This window comes from Primulina huaijiensis, chromosome 1 (genome assembly GCF_012295235.1).
Source record: "Primulina huaijiensis isolate GDHJ02 chromosome 1, ASM1229523v2, whole genome shotgun sequence".
NCBI classification, from domain to species: Eukaryota; Viridiplantae; Streptophyta; class Magnoliopsida; order Lamiales; family Gesneriaceae; genus Primulina; species Primulina huaijiensis.
The window spans coordinates 299,516-318,384 of NC_133306.1; the positions used below are offsets into that span (position 1 = coordinate 299,516).

General features: G+C 36.4%; 3 protein-coding genes across 9 annotated transcripts; 1 reads left to right on the forward strand and 2 right to left on the reverse strand.

The window, feature by feature from the left end:
- Positions 1–253: 253 nt before the first annotated feature.
- On the reverse strand, positions 254–3,480 carry LOC140973487 (vesicle transport v-SNARE 13-like). 2 transcript variants are annotated; one of them, XM_073436353.1, is made up of 6 exons: positions 3,387–3,480; positions 2,612–2,778; positions 1,830–1,888; positions 1,555–1,743; positions 977–1,147; positions 254–709 (listed from the first exon to the last, which is right to left on the reverse strand). In XM_073436353.1, the coding sequence occupies exons 2-6, from the start codon at positions 2,703–2,705 to the stop codon at positions 557–559; spliced, it is 666 nt and encodes a 221-aa protein (XP_073292454.1). In that variant the 5' UTR covers positions 2,706–2,778; positions 3,387–3,480; the 3' UTR covers positions 254–556. The 2 variants fall into 2 exon arrangements, with proteins under 2 accessions (XP_073292454.1, XP_073292447.1); XM_073436346.1 differs by lacking the exon at positions 3,387–3,480 and having other exon boundaries at positions 2,612–2,856.
- LOC140973469 (uncharacterized) lies at positions 3,379–13,840 on the forward strand. Of its 6 annotated transcripts, XM_073436294.1 has the most exons (11): positions 3,379–3,492; positions 10,435–10,625; positions 10,755–11,051; positions 11,292–11,375; positions 11,531–11,983; positions 12,207–12,342; positions 12,415–12,577; positions 12,706–12,834; positions 13,014–13,208; positions 13,314–13,436; positions 13,521–13,840. In XM_073436294.1, exons 3-11 carry the CDS (start codon positions 10,778–10,780, stop codon positions 13,635–13,637), a joined length of 1,674 nt encoding a protein of 557 aa, XP_073292395.1. In that variant the 5' UTR covers positions 3,379–3,492; positions 10,435–10,625; positions 10,755–10,777; the 3' UTR covers positions 13,638–13,840. The 6 variants fall into 6 exon arrangements, with proteins under 6 accessions (XP_073292395.1, XP_073292412.1, XP_073292403.1 ...); XM_073436311.1 differs by lacking the exon at positions 10,435–10,625 and having other exon boundaries at positions 3,386–3,492; XM_073436302.1 differs by lacking the exon at positions 3,379–3,492 and having other exon boundaries at positions 9,656–10,625; positions 10,708–11,051.
- Positions 13,841–15,145: 1,305 nt separating this feature from the next.
- On the reverse strand, positions 15,146–18,793 carry LOC140973501 (probable serine/threonine-protein kinase At1g54610). Its single transcript, XM_073436363.1, has 9 exons — positions 17,996–18,793; positions 17,582–17,866; positions 17,184–17,501; positions 16,820–17,047; positions 16,602–16,699; positions 16,349–16,448; positions 15,820–16,263; positions 15,618–15,741; positions 15,146–15,529 (listed from the first exon to the last, which is right to left on the reverse strand). Exons 1-9 carry the CDS (start codon positions 18,422–18,424, stop codon positions 15,489–15,491), a joined length of 2,067 nt encoding a protein of 688 aa, XP_073292464.1. The 5' UTR covers positions 18,425–18,793; the 3' UTR covers positions 15,146–15,488.
- Positions 18,794–18,869: the final 76 nt, after the last annotated feature.

Sequence of the window (18,869 nt, forward strand, 5' to 3'; positions counted from 1 at the left end):
GAATTCTTCACATAAGTCAAGATAATTTTATAATTAGTTAGCACCTTACAATTTACTTGAAATATGAATTATACAACGCCATTTTTTTCAATTAAGTGCTAAATTTAATACATTAGATAAAAATCAATCCATGCGGTTCAAGGAGATAAATTCAAGAGAAACTGATTATACATATTTTATAACTGTATATCCGTAAATTATAAATAAATTATGAGTATCCACGTGCAATGCATGTGTCTATTACGAATATAAATATTAAAAATGGCAACACTAATTTATTTATTTTTTTTGTCAAAAAAATCTTAAAAGAGGCCACATATCTTACAAAAGTGATAATTCAGCCCCAAGTTCGAATTTACAACGCAATACAAATTACAGTTCGTTGAATAGTTTCATGGTAGTATCACACCAAAGATACAAACAAATTCATCGACAATAAAGAGCAACACATCAAGCAAGCGCATTCAAACTCTCGAGTAGTTGAATTATGGCAAGATAAACTAAAAAGAAACTCGCATATATACTTCACGACTCCTAGAAAAATATGCGGTCTGGGTCACTTGGAAAGTTTGAAATACAAAACCACGGCAATAGCAATAACTAACACTGTGATTACAGAACCAATGATCCACTTGTTTCGGTCCATCCTCCTAGATATGTTGGTCATAATGTTCTTGCTCCTGCTTATATTGTCATCCACGCCATACATCTGAAAGAGAAAAGGTCAATGTTACTTAAATCCATTCAACACTTAAAAGCCCCATACCTTCAGCGTCACTAGCAGGGAATTAGATATATCAGGGCCTCAGGCAGATGCAGCTATGTGCAGAAAATGGAATGGGGATTTCAGTCCTTGTTCAAGCGAGATGAGGACAAGAGCAAATCAAATAGGAACCCAGGCACAATAAATTACTATCCTACTGAACAATTACGGCAAAAAACTGCATAATAACATTAGCAAATGAAAAAGTAATACTGTATCATTAGCGTGTAAGAGAGCCTGCCGCTGTCCATGTAAATCTTGAAGAAGAGATACACCAAGCTCTTCTGTCTCCAACATGACCCTTCTACTGTCTTGGATCCTGTTGCTGGAATTGTCCAGTCTTTCAGTTGACATCATCAGTCTTCCCCTTTGTTTTGCTGAAGCCTGTGACCATCAACATGAGAGTATGCAGATCTCCATATAGCAAAACAAAAGAGTAGAGCTTGATCCCCTTATGATTTGTTACAAATTTAAGAATTTCTTTTTCAAAGGAATTTCGAGTTCTATTTACATAATTAAGTGAAGAGTGAAGTGTTGTTCGAGCCAAATTCGTCCACAAAGTCAAAGTAGAGACGTATACGAAATCATCAAACAGAGAGCCACAGCAGGAAAAAAAATACAATTTCTCGGTTCCCTAAAGAAACTGAGACACATTCATGACCAAGGTGGGGTAAGCACTTTTTCTTCGAAAATTCAGTTTGACAAATTATGTGTTGAGGAGGAGGGGAACTCTGAAAGGTCAAAATGAACAGAAGAACTGGGTAATGGCATACTTATAGGCATAAACATACCGTCAATGTATCAGCCATCCCTGCCTCCAGCAGCTCATCTCGAGCAGCCTGGTTCAAGTTCGTTGAAGCAATTCGTTTTACTTCACTTTTCACATTGTTCAAATCAGATTTAAATTCTCTTAGCTTTGCAAGAAGAACTGCCTTCACATTTGGTTGCAAACCACGGGCCTCAAGATCCATCTTACGGATCTGAAACATTGTCGATCCAGTCTCAGGAAAAAATCGCAAGAAAAACTAAAGGAAGCAAATAGTTTAGATAACGGGTTAAGGAGTACCAAAGAATCGGCCTCATCCAGTCCTGTTTTTATTTCCAAAATTTTTTGCTTCCTTTGTTCTGCAAATGTATAATATTCTGATAACAGCTATCCTAGGGAGACTCACAAGAGCATACATAAAAAATTCTCAAATACTGTAAAAACAGCAGAAAAAGAAGCATATACGGAGGAGGAAAAAAAATCATCTACTGCTATACCATTCAGCTTATGTTTCAGTACTTTAAGAATCATATGGTAAAAACATCACTTGAAGCAAGCATCCATAAACATGTTGACGTGATGAACATCATAGAGAAGAAGAAGTTACTAACACCGCCCATCAGAAAATAAACACACATAAAATGGTGTGTCATTTGATATGATACACAAATAGTTATCGCATAAAACAAGTAGAGACAAGGCTTCCTTTGCTGGAAATGAAGAGTTTGTATAGAAGTCAAACTAATAAACAAAGAATCTGTCCCGGCCTAAAAGAACATCCTATCCAAAAGAACGTCTCTTTGCATCGTATTCTAACAATGGGCAATAATTTATAAACGTCGAGAACTGATCCTACATGCTCCAGGCCAAGTTACAGGAAAAAGAAATCAAGTTACAATTCCTCTAAAATTGTAGGCTAGAAATAGAATCTCAATCATCGTGTATCACGAATCACAGCTCATCGCATAATATTTCCGCAACTAAAAAAATACAAAAAACAATAACCAAATATATACGGGCACCAAATAAAGCAAACACTAAATCATCGTTTATTAATGGGTAAATTTAGGGCTCAAGCTGACCTCCATCAAGAACGGCGGCCGACGAGCACTTCCTCGACAAATTAGCAGATATCTCGCAGTATTGGCGCTCGTAACCCTCGAAAACCTGGCTCATCGTTTACCTTTTTGATGAAATCAGAACTCCAATCGGATGTTTGAGTGAAAGTCAAGGATCTTGCACCTTAGACCTAACCAAACAAATTTTAGATGGAGAAGATTAGAAGAAGAACCTGGGTCGTGGGCAAGTTCGGCATAAAATAGAAATTTCTTGGAAGAGACGAGATTTTGAGTTCAATTATTAATATTAGATAAATATTATGATATATGTTACTCTTTATTATACCCAAAAGTGTAAAGAATAAGCGACCAAACTAAAAATAATATTTTATTCTTTTTTGGCAAGTCATATCCATACAGCAGGACTGTGATTGAACAAGATGATTCAAGGCTGTGAAATTCAATTGCTCTTCCGCCAATCTGAACTAGCTTTGATTGACAATTTAGATTCTAATTCTGATGATTCTTGTTTGTTTTTACACATTTCCCTTCCCCTGGAAAGCTATGAAATTGCTTCATCTGTGGCCATTCTTTGATCGTGTTCAAATTCCCATATAAAGTTCGGGGATGTACTAATAAAATCAGGCTACTTTAATAATTTTGTTATTTATTTCTAACCCAAAATAATTTAATGCTAATCTGATCTTGCTGGCTCAATCAATGTAAACCGACAGATAATGTAGCAGTAAATAACATAGAACCGAGAAAAGTGGCAAGACGCTAAACTTAGCAATCATACTGAAGAAAGACTCGATATTTATCCAAGAAGAGACACAGAGGAGAAGGTTTTGAATTGGAAATCGTGATTGCCCACATCTCCTTCTCCCCCGGAAGCTCTTTTTCAGGTCTGATTCTTAGAAGATAGCACCTACACACATTGTACGTGTGTATATTGTTGGATCAATTTTAATTTATATGGGCTTATATGTGAATAATTATGTGTGTGGGTTGTCTGTTAAGTTAAGCCCAAAATAAAGTGATCAAATAAGGTTTCGGGTTATTGGGCTTTGATGTATCTGATAGATTGTTGGGCCTTTAATGTGTAGAGACAGAAGTGTAATCTATGTTTTTATGATGGGCTAAAACAGAAATATCAGAAGATAATGATAATATTATCTATATATATGGGTCATGGTCCCCAGATATCGCGTTATCACTTTCACTATTCTCTCTCCCATTAAGAAAATAGTTCTGAAGAGAAAATTAAAGGATTCTCTCAAAGAAAGAGCGCGTAGATCTGGAAGATCAAGGCACGCTCTAAAGAATTCAGGATTATGGCTTCAGGTACGCTTCCGCTTAAGTTTTCAGTCATATTCTTAATGATTTATCATGATGGATTCTGCGGTTTATGGGTTTTCCCCAACAAGTGGTATCAGAACCATTCATGCTTGAATCATTGAGATTTGTTTCAAGTTTTTGGATATTATTCGGCTCCAGATCTGGAAAAAAAAATTTTATTTAAAACTTTTCTGTTATGGTTTTAGATCTGAAAATATTTTTGATATGTCTTCAGATCTGAAAAAAAAAATATTTTTTGATCTGGTTTCAGATCTGAAAAATATTTTAAATAAAAACCAAATTTTTTAAAGTTTTAGTTTTTGGTAAAAAAAGATTTGGTTGAAGATTTTAAGGATTTGGTATAAGATTTCGATTTTCCTTCCAGTTTTTGTTCAACAAAATATTTTAGAGGAAAATCGAAAATTTGGAATAAAAAAAAAATGGGGTACGGTTTCGGGTCGACCCGTACGTGTTAGGGTCGGGTCGTACGGACCCGCCAAACCGACCCGTACGTACTCGGGCCGGGTCGGCCCGGCCCGAACGGAAATTTCCGAAAAGAAAAAAAAAAAATTTTGGGTTCAGTTTATTCGGTTAAGGTTAAATATTCATTAATTCAAATAATGATAAGGTTATATGTATTTTTAAAATTGATTAATTGAAATAAAATGTCGCCAAAGTGACCTCTTTTATGGAAATTAATTTTATTTTGAAATACAAAAGGATTTTGGGTATATGTGATTTATATGAATATTGATCGGCCCAAAGGAAGGTTAATATTTAATATAATTACATATGCATTTGTGGTGGTAAACATGTGATAGTTATTCGGTTTTTCATGTGAATAATAAATCGGCCCAAAGGAAGATTGTTATTTGACATGATAGTTACTATTAGTGTTTGACTGCTGCACCAGGATATCACTTACAAGTTAATCTTTTGTCCAAAGATGAAACATTAATGGAGTGTTCGATATTCTGTTTATGGGGGTTTACATTATTTGAATTTATTGATTATTTTATTTGGATATTTGGTTGAGCATGTATATTTGGTTTTTTTGTTCTCTGTTCAGATTTGACTCCTGCAAATATTCATTCCAACATAAATTCTATTCCTATGTTAAATGGCTCTAATTTTAAATCATGGCAAGAGAATTTATTGATAGTTCTCGGAGTCATGGATTTGGACCTTGCGATAAGGGTTGACTCTCCTCCCGCCATTACGGATAAGAGTACCTCTGATGAAAAGAGGGAGTTTGAAAGGTGGGAGAGATCGAATCGCATGTGTATGATGATCATGAAGAGGGCCATTCCAGAAACATTCAGGGGCACAATGTCTAGCGACATTGCTACGGCTAAGGCTTTCCTTCAAGACCTCGAAAAGAGGTTTGCTAAAAGTGAAAAGTCTGAAATTGGTACACTTTTGGCAAGCCTAGTTTCAATGAGGTACAGGGGTAAGGGCAACATCAGGGAGTACATTATGGAAATGTCTCATCTTGCTTCAAGGTTGAAAGTACTGAAGCTTGACCTCTCTGAGGACTTGCTAGTGCATCTGGTTTTGATATCTCTTCCTCCTCAGTTTAACCAGTTCAAGGTGAGCTATAACTGTCAGAAAGAGACTTGGTCTCTGAATGAGCTCATCTCGCACTGTGTCCAGGAAGAGGAAAGGTTGAAGCAAGATAAGACAGAAAGTGCTCATTATGCCTCTACTTCGAAGGTTAAAGGAAAGAAAAGGAAGGATAAAGAAGCTGCGGATACACAGCCTCCGAAGAAACAACAGAAGAATCCTAGTGATTCTCAAAGTTCTGGTTGTTTTTTCTGTGGCAGTGATGGGCATATGAAGAAGCAGTGCAGTAATTATCACGCTTGGCGTGCTAAGAAAGGTATGCTTCTGAATATGGTTTGTTCTGAGGTTAATTTAACTTCAGTGCCTAGACACACGTGGTGGATAGATTCTGGTGCAACAACTCACATCAGTGTGTCTATGCAGGGTTGCCTGGATTGCCGAAAACCAAGTGATGCTGAAAGATTCATCTATGTTGGTGACGGCAACAAAGTTGAAGTTGAGGCAATAGGGAAATTTAGATTATTGTTAAAGACTGGAATATATTTGGATCTTTATGAAACATTTGTCGTACCGTCTTTTAGACGGAATTTGATTTCCATTTCTGCATTGGACAAATTTGGTTATTCTTGTTCTTTTGGAAATGGAATATTCAGTTTGTTTCTCGATTCAAAATTGGTTGGTTCTGGTTCTTTATCAGGATACGATAATCTTTATTCTTTGGATGTTATTGCTTCATTTAATGAATCCCTGCAAACAAGTAGAGGCACTAAAAGAAAATTAACCAGTGAGAATTCAGCTGCGTTATGGCACAAAAGACTGGGTCATATCTCTGAAAAGAGAATAAGGAGACTTGTGTCAGACGAAATTCTCGAACCTTTAGATTACACAGATTTTAATAATTGTGTTAATTGTATAAAGGGAAAACAAACCAACAAAAGGAGATTTGAAGCCAACAGGTGTTCAGGCGTCTTAGAACTTATACATACTGATATTTGTGGACCATTCCCTTCGGCTTCTTGGAATGGTCAACAGTATTTTATAACGTTCACAGACGATTTTTCAAGATATGGCTTCATTTATCTCATTCATGAAAAGGCACAGTCATTGGATGTGTTCAAAAACTATAAAGCTGAAGTTGAAAATCAACTTGGCTTAAAGATTAAAAGCGTTAGATCTGACCGTGGTGGTGAATACTATGGTAGATATGACGGTTCAGGTGAACAACGTCCAGGACCTTTTGCAAGATTCCTAGAGGAATGCGGTATCGTCCCACAGTACACTATGCCGGGTTCGCCCACTATGAATGGTGTTGCTGAAAGACGAAACAGAACGCTTAAAGATATGGTGAGGAGTATGATCAGTCATTCTACCTTACCAGAATCACTCTGGGGAGAAGCACTAAAGACCGCAGCATATATCCTTAACAGGGTTCCAACTAAGGCAGCGACCAAAACCCCTTATGAACTTTGGACGGGTAAAAAGCCCAGTCTTAAGCATCTGCACGTTTGGGGATGTCCAGCTGAGGCAAGGCCTTACAAGCCTAATGAAAAGAAACTGGACTCAAGAACGGTTAGTTGTTATTTTATTGGATACTCTGAAAGATCCAGGGGGTACAAGTTTTATGATCCCACAAGTAAGTCGATTTTTGAGTCAGGAAATGCCCGGTTCTTTGAGGATGTTGAGTTTGCGGGGGGAGATAAAGTAAGAGATATTGTCTTTGAAGAGGAATATGTAAATATTCCCACAGGTGTCTTGGAAATTGATCAGGATTACATTCCTCACTTTGACCAAGACACAATACAGGAAGATAATATTAGAGATCCTCCCATTCCAGATGAACAAACTCAAGCACCTCCAGAACCTATGCCATTAAGGAGATCCACTAGAGAGCGGAGAAATGCAGTGCCAGATGATTACATTGTATTTCTTCAAGAACATGAGGCAGACATTGGATTGATGGAGGATGATCCTATTAACTTCCGTCAAGCCATGGAAAGTTCTAACTCTCAAAAGTGGAATGATGCCATGAATGAGGAGATAAAGTCCATGAAGGACAATGACGTATGGGATCTTGTCCCATTGCCTAAAGGTACGAAGCCCATTGGTTGTAAATGGATATTTAAAACCAAGAGGGATTCGAAAGGCAATGTGGAAAGATATAAGGCTCGTCTTGTCGCTAAAGGTTTTACACAGAAAGAAGGTATTGATTATAAAGAGACTTTCTCTCCGGTTTCTTCGAAAGACTCTTTAAGGATTATAATGGTTTTGGTGGCGCATTTCGATCTTGAGCTTCATCAGATGGATGTAAAGACGGCGTTTCTAAATGGTGATATTGATGAAACGATTTATATGGTGCAGCCAGAAAATTTTGTGTCCAAAGACACAAATAATATGGTTTGTAAATTAAAGAAATCCATCTATGGGCTCAAGCAGGCATCTCGACAATGGTATTTCAAATTTCATCAAGTGATCATATCGTTTGATTTTGAGATGAATTTGGTCGATGATTGTGTGTACCATAAGTTCAGTGTGAGTAAGTATATTTTTCTGGTTTTATATGTTGATGACATCCTGCTCGCTAGCAACGATATAGAGTTGTTGCATGACACCAAGAGATTTCTAGCTAAGAATTTTGAGATGAAAGATCTTGGTGATGCATCTTTTGTACTGGGTATTCAGATACATCGGGATCGCTCTCGAGGTATTCTTGGATTATCTCAGAAAGGCTATATCGAGAAAGTTCTCAAGCGATATGGGATGCAAGATTGCAAAACAACAGATACCCCTGTGGCTAAGGGAGGCAAATTTAGTCTCAAACAATGCCCAAAGAATGATTTTGAGGAAAAGGAAATGCAGAAGATTCCCTATGCATCTGCAGTGGGGAGTCTGATGTATGCTCAGGTTTGTACACGTCCAGATATTGCGTACGTGACAGGAATGTTGGGACGATATTTAAGTAATCCAGGAGTGGAACATTGGAAAGCAGTCAAAAGGGTCTTACGGTACCTACAGAGAACAAAAGATTACATGCTCATATATCGGAGGTTGGGTCAGCTTGAGATCATTGGGTATACTGACTCCGATTTTGCTGGATGCNGCAGAACCGAATTAACCGAATTTTTTTTAATTTGAAAACCGAATTTCTGAAATAACCGAACTGAATTTCCGAATTGACTCGGTTCGGTCGGTTAATTCGGTTTAACCGAAATTTTTCTCACCCTTAATAATAATGTGTACTTTATATGTTATCAAATATAAGTGTCTAATAAATTAAAGGTGACTAGGAAAGTAAAAACATACATTAGAAATTGTTGTCAATTTACATGAAAGAGAATAATAATCAAACAACATTGTAAATAAAAAATTGCATATCATTGATTGTCAAAAAAGATTGCAATAATTGAATATTATAATAAAATATATGCATTATTGAGAGAATATGACAAATAACAAAAGAAAACAATATGATAAAAAAGATATGAGAAAAATTTTATTAGTCCAAATCTTTTTTAAAATTAAAAAAATATGTTTTTTTCCAAATTAGTTACATATGCTAATTAACACGAATTGTCAAAATTTACAATACTATTATCATTATCTTTTGTTGAGTTAACTAATTTTATTTCAAATACTAATTACTTCAACATATGTTTCTCACGTGTAACGTACGTGCATTATTTGTAGTGTTATGATATATGTCATTCTTTATTATACCCAAAAGTGTAAAGAATAAGCGACCAAACTAAAANGATGTATCTGATAGGTTGTTGGGCCTTTAATGTGTAAAGACATAAGTGTAATTTCTGTTTTTATGATGGGCTAAAACAGAAATATCAAAAGATAATGATAATATTATCTATATATATGGGTCATGGTCCCCAGATCTCGCGTTATCATTTTCACTATTCTCTCTCATTAAGAAAATAGTTCTGACTCTCAAAGAAAGAGCGCGTAGATCTGGAAGATCAAGGCACGTTCTAAAGAATTCAGGATTATGGCTTCAGGTACGCTTCCGCTTAAGTTTTCAGTCAAATTCTTAATGATTTATCATGATGGATTCTGCGGTTTATGGGTTTTCCCCAACATATATCTTTGGGCAATGATCTTAAGTTTGTGGTTTTTCTTTCGTGTGGAGACTTATTTTGATCTCTGCAATTTTTTCCCCGCCATTTTCAGGAGAATATGAAATGAGTTTTGGAATTTACAGCTTCTAATTTGTTTGGGTGGCAGCGCGTGGAATTTTGTTCCTATTCTTTCTTATCTGGAATTGAATTGTGAATTAACTTGAATTAATTTTCCAATTTATTCCACCACGGATGCTTTTCAAATTTTGTATGGTATTTCTATTTTTATGTGTTCTTGAAAGCGACAACGATATTTGTTGTGTTTATGTGTATTGCATTGAACTGAGGCATATCCACACTTTCGCTTCTTGTGAACATTTTATTTCTCCAATTAATCTTGTATTGCTTGTTGGATGATTATCCAGCTGAGTGGCAATAGGGAAGATAAAATTCATAATTTATTTGTTTATGATAACACGATGTTAAATGGACATCCGCTATTGAATTCGTGGTCCGGCACTGCTTGGCCGCTTGTATGGATGATCAACTTCTTTTCTATCATACCATATCTGATTAATTCGACTCGACCTTTGAAAGTGATATTCCAAAATATGTTCTCAAATTTGATTGCTGTTTTCTCCTTGTTGCAGTTTATGAGCATACTTTGAAACAGGCAATTTCAATGGTTGTATGAGATCATGATGCCTTTTTGTTCAGTTTAGTGTTACGCAACCTGGTGGTGACATTAAATTTTGTTCGATTTGGTTTGCCCCAGATATTTCTGTTCTTTGTTACTCATAGATGGGATATCGAGTTACTGATTTGAAATATCTTTCTGTAATCAAATCTATTTTCTTAATTGCATTCATGGTTTCTCTGAAGGTCTGAAGGGGAGTGGAGTGTACAATTTGGTAGGATTCATTACTTTCTGAAATGATTAGCGAAGGAGAGCCCGCCAGAGAAAGCTATGATATGCATATTCTGATCCAGAAAGGCAAAGGAATATAAATTTACATTTGCTGGCAGTTGTACAAAGAAGGTGAGAAAGGGCCAGGCAGGGATAATTGAAAAAGGTTCGAAATTTTGTGTGTGTGTTTATAAAAATGCTACTTCCGTTCCTCTAACTAAAATGAACCCGATTTTCTGGGTTTGCAGCTGCTTAGGACGTATAGACATAATTATTATCTTCTATTTTTTTGTAGAGATACGAGGCTGATATACGGTTATGGGCAGTTGTGTCTCCTTACAAGCTATAACAAGTGCACCGTTGAAAGCTGTTAAAGTAAGAAGGAAACGCCGTGGACGCTGCAAAAGGCATCGTTTGAATTCAGCTACAGATGGAAACGTAAAAAGAAAAAGCAATGCTGGTGCTAGAGTTTCAGATTTTTCTGTTAGTGAGTTTGTGCACACAACTACGACCTGCAGAAGATCTGAGGTCTCAAACTCCACATTCCACCTCACTCAGTTTCAGTGGCACCATAGCCAAATTGATGCTGATGGTATGCATGTCTTCTAATCTTCTTAAACTCAGGTTTTCGGTTAAGTTGACCGAGTCGAATGTTTGGAGCATAATTTTCTCTCGTCTTACAAACTGTGATGGCGTAAATTAACTGTAATCTTTCCCACATCCTCATCTTGATTGTACCTAGTAGTCTGTAGGAATCTTGATTGAACTTTCTGACTTCATTGACTGCAGAATCCTGAAAAATTGAAATAATGGAAGATTTATGCTTTTACAGGTTTTTGTCAGGATGATAAGTGGTTTGACACACTCAGCTTGCTAGAGTCTGACTCGGATGACGACTTTAGCAGTGTACATGGAGGTAAACAACATCAAACTATTTTCGCTGTTAAGAAAAAGGATGATTTAACAAGCTTTCCTTAAGCTGCTGGCATGAACAACCAATCATATGTTTGTTACTAAATTTGATAGAATAACACCTTATTTGTTAACTCCAAGCTGTTTTCTCTTCTGCAGATATTTTTCCTGGTGTCTCCAGTGGACAAGTGCTTCAATGTGAAACTTCATCGTGTTTTGTGGACAGTAAGCGCACCTCCACAGAGTACCATGAAAGATTCTTAAAAATAGACTTGAGCAAAGAGGAAATGAAGGAGCCAAATGAGTATACCCTTGTAAATATATATGGAAAAGAGCTTCTTGGTTTATTGAAGAGTGACGAGTCTGGTATGAAAAGGAAGAAAAATTTAGATCGTGCCCATGCAAGTTTCAAGGTTGTGAAAGATGAGAAGAACGAGTACGAAGAGAAATGTACAGATAGCTTATTGAAGTCAGTCTTGCCTCGGTTAGCTCATTCTGTAAGTTTTAACGACATGATCCACCTCGACTCGAGCTCCGGTGGAAAGAAATCAACTGTTATTAGGCTCTCTGTTACGAGAACATCTGTTGATGGAGAAGACACTAATGACTTTTGTAAGTATATTTTGACTGGGTTTGTTGAAGTTTAAATTATTGATCAAGAATATCTTTGAAGCGGGAGGTTAGAATTTCGAATCTACTGATGCAATTATTTCCTCCTCGACTTCCTATGAGTTCAGCTTTTGGAAGTAGTTTCTAACAGTGTCAATAACAAAAAAGAATCCTGTTTGTTTACAATGTAATCTTATTCGACTGTCGTGATTTTTTGTTGATCTAGGTGCATCAACAAAGTACTTGTATCATCCAAGAGTGGCACTTATGATTCCATGTTGTAAAGAAGAAAAGCCAACTTCTGGAAGTTGGTCTGAGATTGAGCCTTCAACTTTTAAGCTACGTGGAGAAAACTACTTCAAGTATGTTGTTATGAACATGAAAGAATTTCGGGCATCGACATTGTCCCTTCCTTAACAATTTACTATTTGCAGGGATAAGAAGAAATTCAATGCACCCAATATGAGTCCATACACTCCAATTGGTGTTGATTTGTTTACATCCTCGAGAAAGATAAACCACATTGCACAGCACCTTGATCTTCCTTCCACAAAAGCAGACGCGAAACTGCCTCCACTTCTAATTGTCAACATTCAGGTTATTTTGCCCAATATTCTAACGTCTTAGGTTTTCATGGTGCTGGAGATGTGCGTCGAGGCAACAATTTATGAAAACAAAAATTTTGTAATCTGACATGGGCTTGGGTCGTTTCTAATTCGTGGCAGCTGCCCACCTATCCGGTGCCAATGTTTCTTGGTGATGCCAATGGGGAGGGCTTGAGCCTTGTACTGTATTTTAAACTTTCCGAGAGTTTTGAGAAAGACATATCTCCACAGTTTCAAGACATGATCAAGGTAAATATGCTATGAGTTTTAAGTTTCAGCAGTAGCCCACCCCAACCCCACTCTCTGTACATGTGCTTATTCAAGTGTGTACTCATGCAAAATATACATGCTCTATTGGTGATTGTAGGATCGAGCATTTTCAGCCATACCATTTGTTAATCGGAAGTTTTTTATTCTTTTCACTGCAGAGATTAGTGGATGATGATATGGAGAAGGTTAGAGGATTTGCGAAAGAGTCTACAGTCCCATTCAGAGAAAGGCTAAAACTTATGGTTGGTGTGGTAAATCCAGAAGATCTGGTCTCATGTTCGACTGAAAGAAAACTTCTGCATGCCTATAATGAGAAGCCTGTTCTTTCTCGCCCTCAACATGACTTTTATCAGGTGGAACATCTTCTCCCAGCCTTCCATGTAAAAATCGAGAAAATCTGTATTGCAACTCTACATTGACAATATCTGCTTTTATTTTGGTACTTCTCTGATATGTAGGGACCCAACTACTTCGAGATTGATCTTGATATTCATCGCTTCAGCTACATAGCAAGAAAGGGACTTGATGCATTCCGTGAGCGATTAAGAAATGGAATACTCGATTTCGGACTAACAATTCAGGTTCACTACATTTCCCCAACTGTGTGTGGAAAATGAGTTCAACTTACTAACTGGAATTAAGTCTTTCATTTTTTGAACAAACAGGCACAGAAGCCCGAAGAATTACCAGAAAACGTTCTTTGCTGTGTGAGATTGAATAAGATTGATTTCATTAACCATGGTCAAATACCCACAATTGTGAGTCTGGATGATGACCGATAATAAGCTCCAGGCTCGCATCATATAATCGGGATGAAATTTATTTAGTTGATTTTTTTCTAAGGAAATGTTGAATGAAATGGTCGGATATACTGTGTTTCTGAGTCTAAATCGTCATCTTCTGGGAATGTAAATATTTCTTTGATTCTTGAATTCAGCGTATGTAATAAGCATAATGACATATATGATATGAAATACTTTATTTATTAGTTTTGGGTTTTGAGAAGCTTTTATTTATAAACACAGCCGATATATTTTATTTATTACTAGAAGATGTGCACGTGCAACGGAACATAAAAAGATGATATGAAGAGAACAGATATCAACTTACTGTCACTATCTTTTATTTTTCGACAATAAATTCAATCAATGATACCTAGATAAAGTTCAAATTTTATTTTTGTCCGAGTTCTTGGATACTAATATAATTGAATTGTTTTAAGTCATATAGATATAAGTATATATTGTTGTAATATTTTGTCTTAACATAAAAATATATATTAATGTGATTCATAATCAGAACTATATTTTGAATATCACTGTGACACCTATTTTAATATCACAACCATAAATTTGTAAAAAAAATAATTAGACTATGAGTATTCAAAATGAAAACAAAAAAAATTTATATAAAAAAAATTTTACAACAACCATAATTTCTAAATTTCTCATAATATATTTTGAAGTTATAAAGTTATATACATAAATCACGTCCTTGAAAAAGTAGCTACAAGTATTTATTGGTGGAAATTTGACGGGGCATAAAATCTGAATGTAATTGTAATCTTTTGAAAAACATATATTTTTCGAGAAAAAATATTTAAAAAAATATAAGAAAATTTAAAAATTTTATAAATCAATTTAAGTAACGGTAAATGCAAGAGCAATTTGTTTCNATTCTATTATTTAATTAATATATGAAAAACAAAAAAACAAAAGGACAAATATTAATGAATATTAATTAATGATCATAAGGACATACATGTAAATTCACAATTCAAACTCATATATTTATAATAGTAATAGATAGTTTTGGTTTTTGTGAAGCTTTTATTTGTAAAGATACATAGCCATCAATCTGGTGACATACTGAACTCACACGTAAAACTGTTAGAAAAACTTCAGTCCTGTTTTTTAGGTTCAAGCAAAACGTATTTTATTCGTAAGAATGGTCAATCATATTAATATTTTCAAAAAAATATAATATTTTTAACATAAAAATTAATATTTTTTTATAGAAAATAATTTTTTTGTGTTTTATTTAATGTCGACTTGTTAAAAATTATCAAGATGGTATTTTTTGTCGCGGTTTTATCAAAACAAAAAATCTCTGCAATGAGTAAGTGGACTCGGAAATTCTAAAGATAGTACTATTACAATATCTGGTATAAAATATTCAACCCAATCCTCTAAAATCTCTAAAATGAAGTTCCATTTTGTTGGTTACTCGTTTACTCAAATACACAAGTACAAAACAAGCAATAGATGTAAATCTTCAAATATGACATGTCCTAAAAAATGTGATTTATAATTGACTGGAAAATGAATAACACGTTTCGGAAAAAAGAACCAAAATGTAATACAGACAACATCTGCAACATCATAGAGAGTATGGCAACTGGAGGAAAATCTAAAATTTGAAAGACAACTAAAAAAATGCTGATCAAAGTGACGGCTGAAGTATTATCCCTCTGTTGAATGATATTTGGGATTTGCTTCACTCAAAACTTCTTCATACTACGTCAGTAATTTGTTGCTGATAACCTTTCTTTTCTTAGCACCTCAAGATTTTGAGTGGCTTTGTCTTATGAACGGTTAAGCAAACAGAGTCGAATTGCGGCGGTACTTTTTGAATCAGCATTCTTGAGCAAACTGAGAAGGTTTGCATCTCGAATCTGCAGAAAATACGGTAGATTCATCAAGGGTACTTTCTTTTATTTTTAGATCGAGATCAAGTCTTGGATTGATTTTTTATTTTTTTACCTTCATAAAAGCGAGATCTATGAAGAACTTGACCATGTCTACCATACTGCCTTGAAGCTGTTTCTTGAGATTGATACAGTAATGGTCCTGAGAAACTACCCTTCTTCTTCTTATGGCCATAATCCTATTCAAATTCAGAGAATGAAATCATTTGTTTATGTCTCTCTTGATGCTGATGAAATGATAAATCAAATCATCTCACCACTGGCAATCCCTTCGACTCGTAAATATTAGTTGGATCGAAATAATCAGACCCACTGAAATGCATCGGTTCTCCGAGAATGGCATTCATCGCGGCCTCATCACCTTGGATCCTGCCTGAAAATTTGTCATTTTCTTGCCGATCTGAGTTCACAGTATCATGAACATGCAACACACTTGATGGTTCCGAAGGCCCAACTTTTATACTTCTTGAATTGGGAAAAACATGTAATCTTGTAATTACGGCCCCCGGTTTTCGCCGTTTAACCCATTCAAAACCGTTCGTAGATGTTATATGCCCGGGGACTGAATTGATGTTGGATCCTTGTGATTCTTGAGTCATTTGTGAAGCCTCCGATATAGTGTCGTAGGATTTATTGGATGCCATTTGGGACACGTTTCTACCTTTTTTTCTCTGTGCCGTATGGACGTTGGCCTCCACTCCCTACAAGAAAAAATGCGGCAAAATTAATGGGCTCCTTACTATCAACAGCTCACGCACACGAAAAAGACTGAGAGAGGAAGATGACCTCGGTTGGAACAGCTTTGTAGAAATCATGCGAAGTTTTATGGACTCTCCTAAGATTTCTTGAACCAGATTGTGCCAGTGCTGGGACACCATCCTTCTTCCTGGAAAAATGGCGGTTTATTTATCGAAGCTTTGAAATTGATGAACAGAAGCAACTCTATTTAAAGATTATTGTTAATTTCTAGTCAAATTTTATGATGGAAAAGAAAAAAAGGATATCACTGATTCTGAAAAGAACAAATTGTGTAATTCACCATTTTGATTCTTGTCGAAATTTGGCATCAATCTCTTTGTTCGGTGGGTACCTAGGCAAGCTCGATGGATCACATGCACGTGGTTTTGTATAGAAATACTGAAAGAAGAAACAAGATTCAGGCATAAATGATCCTATCAAATTCCTAAAGCTGAGGTTCCAAAAGATTTGAATCCCCCGTGACAGAAAAACCGAACTGATAATTCTGACGAAACTTACTTCATGATTCAGAGCAGAAGTAGTAGTTCCACGCTCGTCGGGTTCAACAGAAAGTAAGGCTTCTATAAGGCTAACTGCATTTCTAGGAAACTCTTTGCATCTTTCTCGAAGAGTGCTTTCATAGGGAATCTGGGGCTTAAACATTGCAGCAAGAGGAAGTCTGCACCTTTTCCAGTAATCTTCCGTTGGAGAACCACATAGTTTGAAGATTTTATGTAACTGTTCAACCTGCAAAAGCATGAAAAAAATTGATTAAAAACACCAGTTTCTTAATCAAATCTTGAACACGTAAACAGAAAATTGTACTTTCTTGATGTACAAGTGAATGTCCCATCAATTAGAATGATCCCACAGTCCCACTAACCTCGGTTCTTCCTTTAAGAATAGCCCTTCCACTAAAAAGTTCAGCAAAAACACAACCTATACTCCATAAATCCACTGATTCCCCATAATCTGTTGACCCCAAAAGGAGTTCAGGAGGACGATACCATAATGTCACCACCCGACTAGTCAAAGGTTGCTCGTTTTCGGGTTTAAGAAAATTTGCAAGACCAAAATCTGCAATCTTCAAGATTCCTTCATTGTTTATCAAGATATTGGATGACTTGATATCTCGATGCATTATACCTCGTGAGTGGCAATGCTTGACTCCATTCAATAGCTGTCTCATGTAACATTTGATCTAAAAAACTCAAATAAAAAAAAACGTGTGATTTTCTGAAAATGCGCAAGAAACCAAAGTTGCTTGAGTTCTGAACGAACCTGTGAATCAGTGAACTTGATGTCAGGACAGGATAACAGCCCGGAAAGGTCGTGCTCCATATACTCGAAAACAAGGTACAAACTATAGGATAATCTGGAAGTAATTATACCCTCCAGTTTCATGACATTTGGATGATGAAGCTTGCGCAAAATCAAGATTTCGCGTGCCATGAATCTTACGCTGTCAGGTTGAAAATTGTCGAAACGCACCTTCTTCAGAGCAACCATCTTCCCAGTTTCCAAGTTCCGTGCTTGGTAAACATGGCTGTAAGTTCCTTGTCCAATCTACATATGTACAAACGTGTGCATTGTAAGTTTTCTATTCCAAAAATGTGAACTTTACCAATCATTTACTTAACAGTTAATATTTCACCCGCTTGCCTCAAGTTTTGGGTCCGTCCCTGTAAATTTTACCTTTTCAAATCTTTCAAAAGAGTCCGATCTCAAGGGCAGCCAGCCCTCAATGGCTTCACCAGCTACAGCGGAGAGCCAAGGTGGCCACCCAGCCAACTGTTCTCCTTCCGCCCACCTCCCAAATTTAATGCTAAAAGGAGTCCTTTTACAAGAGGTCTCGCTCTTTAACGGTTGCAAACGCCCCGAATAATCAATAAAAAAATGCTGATTCGTCACAGTATCTTTGCATTCGCCCTCCACCAGATCATCCTTATCGGGCTCCTCCTTTATCTTCTCCAACGGCCCGAATACCGACTGGGAATGCAACGGAGCAGAGGCAGAAATACGTCCACACCTACGGCGTCGTACCGCATTTGCTGAGGATGAAAATGAAGCATCAAATGCAGGTGACTCATCAGATCTTGCCTTCTTTGAGCTGACACAACCCATGACCCAATAATACCCATCAAAAGATTTCAACACCACAAGATTTCTGGGTGGACCCAGATGAGCATATGGGGCAAATGTTGGAGGGGTGGAATAAAAGAAACACCCCTACAACAGCTTCATTGCGATTGGTTTTGACAAAAGAAAATAATCTGCCGCCAAAGAGAAACTATAAAATAATGGGGAAAGGGAAAGAGCGGAAAAGGGAAAGTCACAGATTTTCATGCATTCCTTGTTTCTGTAATCTTGTGTATTTTTGTTGCGAGATATTCGGGGTGGACATTTGCAGTTCGTGGGTCCGATAATCATGTTATCTGCTTCAGATTCTTGATGTTTGTAAAATAATGCACAAGAAACGTAACGTGGCCATTTGAGAAAATAGAGGTTAAGTGTGAGCATGTGACCATGAAACTTGATTATTGTTTCACAATATTCAATGTACGGTGCA